Source organism: Pelecanus crispus, chromosome 1 (genome assembly GCF_030463565.1).
Source record: "Pelecanus crispus isolate bPelCri1 chromosome 1, bPelCri1.pri, whole genome shotgun sequence".
NCBI classification, from domain to species: Eukaryota; Metazoa; Chordata; class Aves; order Pelecaniformes; family Pelecanidae; genus Pelecanus; species Pelecanus crispus.
This window is the reverse complement of record NC_134643.1, coordinates 79,045,826-79,051,825: the sequence shown is the minus strand read 5'-3', so window position 1 is coordinate 79,051,825 and position 6,000 is coordinate 79,045,826. Positions and strand designations below refer to the sequence as shown.

The following is a 6,000-nucleotide window of genomic DNA, read 5'->3' as shown; positions in this document are numbered from 1 at the left end:
GGCTCTGCGCTGACGGCCAGCAGGCAGGCGGGCGGGCGGGCAGGTCCTCCCTCCGCCCCCTGCCTCTGCCCCCGCCGGCTGCGGCCCCCGGAGCGCGTCCGTCAGGCGGCCCGCCCGGGGAGGAGAGGCGGAGAGGGGCCGGGGGGCGGGCGGGGGCCTCCCTCCCGGCGGGGGCTGCGGCGGCCCGGCCGGCAGCGGCCGTTGGCGGCCGCGCGCTGCGGCTGCCGCGCATGACATCACCGCGCGCGGAGCCCATGCGCCGCCGGGCGGCGCGGCCCCGCCAGCCCCGCGCCCCCTCCCCGTGCGTGCGTGGGGGCGTGCCGGGGGCAGGGGCTGCCGCGCCGCGCCGCGCCCGCCGCCCAGCGCCCGCCCGCCCCAGCGCCCGCCGCCCCCTCACCTCGCCCCCCGGCCCCCCCCCCCCCCCGCGGCCGGCAGGGAAGAGGATGGCGGAGAGCGAGGCCGAGACCCCCAGCACGCCCGGGGAGTTCGAGAGCAAGTACTTCGAGTACAATGGGGTGCGGCTGCCGCCCTTCTGCCGGGGGAAGATGGAGGAGATCGCCAATTTCCCGGTGAGGGACAGCGACGTCTGGATTGTCACCTACCCCAAATCAGGTAGGCGGGCGGGCCCCGCTCCCCCCCCCCCCCCCCCACCCCCGCCCGGGCTGGGGCTGCGCCTGAGGGGGCGGGCTGGCTGGCGGCGGCGGCGGGGGCGGCTTCTCCCCTGCCCCCCGCCGCGGGGTGGCCGGCCCGGGGAGGGGCGGGAGGCTCCCCCTGGGCCCCGGGCCCGCCGCGCCCTCCCCGCCCGGCGGGCGCTGCGCAGCGGCGGCGCCGTGCCCCCGCGGGAGGCCGGGGCGAGGCCTGCGCCCCGCCGCCAGAGGCGCGGGCGGAGAGGGGCTACCCCTCGGGCCGGCGGCCCCTGGAGCCCCGCAGAGGTGAGGGGGCTGCCCGCCCCGGGTCCCGGGCGCGGGTGGGGCGTCCCTGCCCTCGGGCGTAGCCACCGGGTTGGGGTAGAAGTGTGGCGGTGGCCCCGCTGAACTGCTCGGGGGTAAAGGTGCTGCTCCAGGCGAGGGAAATCTCGCTCAGCATAGAGGGAGGAAAGCGGGAACGCATGGAGCGTGCATCCAGGTTTCTAGTGTGGCATACAGGTTTGCTGCCTGCTCTGCAGCCTTACGTATTGTGCACCCGAGGCGGCCGCCCAGGTCGTTCTGGGAGAACATGTGCTCGAAGTACCTTCTTGCTGCACTGTCTGAATTGCCAAAAATGTTTCCTGTTAGCGGTATAAGTGTGCGTTTTCTCCAGTAAACGCATCCTTCTGCTGTTTTGTACCATTCGGGTGTCTGCTTTTAATATTATATTTCTTGATCTCTAATCCTCTCCATTTCCAAGCAAAAATGTTCAAACAGAATTAACATGGATATAGTGCTGCCTGCAGAGGGGCAGACAATATGGTAGCTTTGTAACCCACCTGATAAAACCACATAGACTCTTTCTTATTAAGCGCATTCTTGAGTGACTTTTTTCCTGACAATAAGATGATCTCTTTCTAGAAAATTCAAAGTCCGCTGGAGATAACAGATGTTAGCTCTGTAAATACCCTTGTAAAATGATGTTTCAGTGTCATAGGTTTCTGACTTATTTCATTGTTGTATGAATGGCTAATGCCTTTCAATTTCTTGGTGTGCTGCTTCAACCATATACACATTTTCTACAGTACGGCACCTATTACAATGTATATATTATATATTTCTCAAGCAGTTTCAAATATTTCTTTCACATGTTTTTGATGTTTCATTACTAACGATGCTCTTAAAGACTGGCTAGAGCTTGAAGATACATACATTAGATAAGGGATAGTATGTAGATGGATGGCCCCCAAAATGCTAGGATTAGGAGCAGACAGCTACATCTTAATTGTTCTTCTAAACTGTCTTCTTAAAGATTATAGCATGCAGCAAGAATGCTATTTAATTTTTTTGGTTTTAAGATTTCAGTTTTGCAGATCTGGGTTTACAGTGTTCCTGTGTTAGTATTGCACCCCAACTTCCTTTTGGCGGATCGTTAAATATCCTCAGCTAACCTCCGTTTCCAGCAGCTGGGCACAACATAGCTAATACATCAGCTGGCAATAGCTTAGTTTTGATGGCTCTACAGTTGGCTGTGGAAAGCCAGCTTGCATAACCTTATATTTGCTATTATTCTGTGAATATAGCAACAGCATATTAGGTCTCTTGGGGCCCCAGCTGAGGCCAGTGACGGGGAACTGTCCACTTACAAAGTTCATGGTAGTGCTTACTACAAGAAGATTTACTAATGGTCACTGTGGAAGAAGAAAAAGGAAGGTTGAGAACTAGGGCGCCAAAACTGAAGGTACGGTGCTGTGTGGAGGAGCTGGTGGAACAGTCTTGGGATCAAAACAGTATTTTACTTGCCAGGAAAGAGAATACTTAGGTTTTGAGGAATCTGAAGTCCTTGTCAAGGCACTAGACTCTAGACAACAATAATGTCTGCACACTCTACCTTTAGGTATCCTGAAGTCTACTGAGACCGCTGGAACTTGTTTTGTCAGCTTATCCTACGTGGCTTACAGCTTGGTGCCTTATTTAGGGCTTCTGAATCAATTATCAAAGGGTCTTCTGATGAGGGACAGGCATGGGGCAACGAAGCTGGTGAAGGCTCTGGAGCACAGGTCTTATGAGGAGCGGCTGAGGGAACTGGGATTGTTCAGCCTGGAGAAGAGGAGGCTGAGGGGAGACCTTATCACTCTCTACAACTACCTGAAAGGAGGTTGTAGTGAGGTGGGTGTTGGTCTCTTCTCCCATGTAGTTAGCAATAGGACGAGAGGAAATGGGCTTAAGCTGCGCCAGGGGAGGTTTAGGTTGGAAATTAGGAAAAATTTCTTCATGGAAAGGGTGGTCAAGAATTGGAACAGGCTGCCGAGAGAGGTGGTGGAGTCCCCATCCCTGGAAGTGTTCAAAAAACGGGTAGATGTGGCACTCTGGGACACGGTTTAGTGGGCATGGTGGTGTTGGGTTGATGATTGGAATGATGCTCTTAGAGGTCCTTTCCAATCTTAATGATTCCTAGTTTTTACTTTCATTACAAATGATCCAGCCACCAAGCCAGGAAACATGAAATTGCTACTCTACCCTTAATTGGTTTAGTGGTGGACTTGACAATGTTAGGTTAATGGTTGGACTGGATGATCTTAAAAGCCTTTTCCAACCTGAACAATTCTATGATTCTGTGTCAGTTAGAAACTAGGCTGCCCTGATATGGTTCCCATTGATTTAGCCAAGGCCATGCAGGAAGTCTGCAGCAAAGCCAGAAATTAAATCCAGAATCCCAAGCTCCTTTGCGTTACCTTAACTACAACTTCATCTTCCTGTCTCTCAGTAGCATTGACAAAGATTTTTCTGTTTACTGGAGCTAATCAAAATTTTCATAATGTTACTGTAATCAAAAAAGTAGGTTTACAAAACAGATTTCATGCACAAAATATAATTATTTTGGGTGAAATACTTTGGCTTTTTTGGTAATCTTTAAAGGTAAAACATGGTTGGGACCACTTATCTCGTTTCTGTTAATAAATTACATTTGAACAAAATTTCAAGAATATTTTTGACAACAGAATTTTAGGAAAAGAAAAATGCACCAATGTCAGACAGGTTTGATGGAAAACTTTTTTGTTGTTCTTAAGGAAATCAGTTTTGTTCAGTGTTTCACCAGCTCTCCATCTGCTCAAACTGTGGAAAATACACAAACAATTCCGTCTGCTAGATGTACGAGAGGCCAGAGCTTCTAGCTCTTACTGAGCCCTGTGCTACAATCTAATAGCAGAAGGCTCCATCAGTAGCTGTTGACCATATGTTGGCTTATCTGGCAAAGAAAATACACAAGTGGCTTATAGGGTCGGGACTCATGAAATAGTGTGTATGCCATTTTGAAGACTTTATACTCTGCAAGACTAGACGATACAGCTCTCAGCATGTGAAATGGAGATAGTGCTTGGAAATAATTACAGAGATTGGTAAACTGGGAGTGACCCTGGAAAAAGCTGGTCCAGTAATGGCAGAAAATTGAATGTACCAGTGGCCTTACTGGGAATAATGTAATAAGCCTAATGGAAAATGACTCTGCTTTAATGTGATTTCCACTGATGGATGGCTAAATAATGTTACTCCTTATATCTTTAATTATTCTTAACACCTGTGTCAAATGGGAACAGCTTTTGGGAGCTGCTTAACTAGGAGAAGCTTATGCCTAAAACCCAGAGACTCATTTAGACATGTAAATATGTGAATGTGCATACATGCTTATACATATGCATACTGTAGAACTGTAATTACAGAAAACCTTTTTATTATGATGCATACTTTAAAATCAGGTGTGCTACTGCTCTTGAAGAAATGAAGTCACAAGTTTCATCTTTCATGTAACTCTCTAGTATAGAATGGGCTGGCTGAATGGGACGTACTGAGATTTAAAGTAGCTGCAAATGTGAAATGGAATACCATTCTCTATAGGATTAAATAATTGGAGCTCATGCAACAGATTGCATCTGTATCTTATCTGTGAAGCAATGTTCGTAGGAAACACTGTGCCTCTGTCACAGCTTTCCTTGAATCCTCTCATACTGTGGCCTTTTTGTACCCTACTTGAAAATTAACATTCTCCTCTATGAACTGAAACTACAGAATTAATGATAAGTAAATTCTTTCATGGTACTCCTTCAGTCACCATGCCAAGAGCTAGATCAGCTGTCTGTTAACATCAGGGATTTCAGTGGAATTAAATCAGTCCCTAAAGTATAGTACTGACTCCAGGTTCACTTAGTATTTTGCTGTGTCTTACAATGCTAACCCCTGACTGTATACATGATCTGTCCATTTGCTTTACTCATAAGTGATGTACAATAGCTCTCTCAATACCATCTTGTATCTGTTCTGAATGAATGTGTGTTTTGCATTCTTGGGTCAAAGCCCACAAATTAATGCTTTTTGCAAAACTGGTAATTTGAGAAAGTGAGCTATTTACATTAGTAATGAAGCTGTCTCTCCCATGCTGATTATTTTGCCAAATAATTTTCTGGAGTTCTGTGTGAGAAAATGTCAGTTGTTGGGCAAACATCAGCTTCAAGTCCAGCCAGTTCATGAGAACTCTTGCATTTAGTGCCAGACAACAGGTCAGAAGTGCAAGTGCTGGATATGGCCTTTACCTGTCTGGAGGTGGTTTTTTTTATAGATAGCATTTTCAATTTTCCTTGCAGCACTGGATTTTTATAACTGCCCATTAGCTTGTAGGAAATATGATGGCTGACTGTAGGCCTTTGGCTTAATGAAGTGTCAGCAGTGAATTTGCAGATCAGTTCAAGGACAGCTTTCCTGTGTGTACATTCATTGAGTTCTCCTCTTTCAAATTCTTTAACACTTACCTCCGGTGTTATATGACATCAACCAGAGAAAGTTAAATTGAATTGTCCATTATTTTATTTGCTTAAAAGATTCTGTATGTACAGAAGAAGGTCATGCTCCTCATTGCATCTCTTGGTAAAGTGCATTGCACGCATTGTGGCTTTCCTGTCTCCTCCTGTTCCGTGTGCCTTTCCCACTGCATGCATACCACTCTTATCCTTTTCTATTTCAGCACTCCTGGATCCAACACCTCCTCTTGCTGGGACAGCAGTATGCCCCAGTCCCTTCCCTGGCTGATGACAGGAGCTCTGTTCATCACTCTGTCCTTCCCCTTTCCTTGCCACACGTCAGGGGCTCTGTCTGCATTCTTCCACAGCCCATGTCCCTCATACTATAATCATAGAATTGCTTAGGTTGGAAAAGACCTTTAAGATCATTGAGTCTGACCGTAAACCTGACACTGCCGAGTCCATATCACCCTTACTTCCCAAAACATGCACCCTGCAGGATGCTCTCCCTGTTGGATCTTTCCATGCCAGGGACACGATGTGCCCCAGGGTTTTCTTCTGTTACGGGGAAACAGTTGTTT

General features: G+C 48.4%; 1 protein-coding gene across 1 annotated transcript in view; it reads left to right on the top strand.

Moving 5' to 3' along the window:
* The first annotated feature begins 443 nt into the window (after window positions 1-443).
* The window catches only part of SULT4A1 (sulfotransferase family 4A member 1), a 28,806-nt gene continuing 23,249 nt past the window's right edge, over window positions 444-6,000 (top strand). Inside the window, exon 1 of the mRNA XM_075726736.1 lies at window positions 444-612. Within this exon, the coding sequence (XP_075582851.1) occupies window positions 444-612 (169 nt within the window). The remainder of the gene's footprint in view (window positions 613-6,000) is intronic.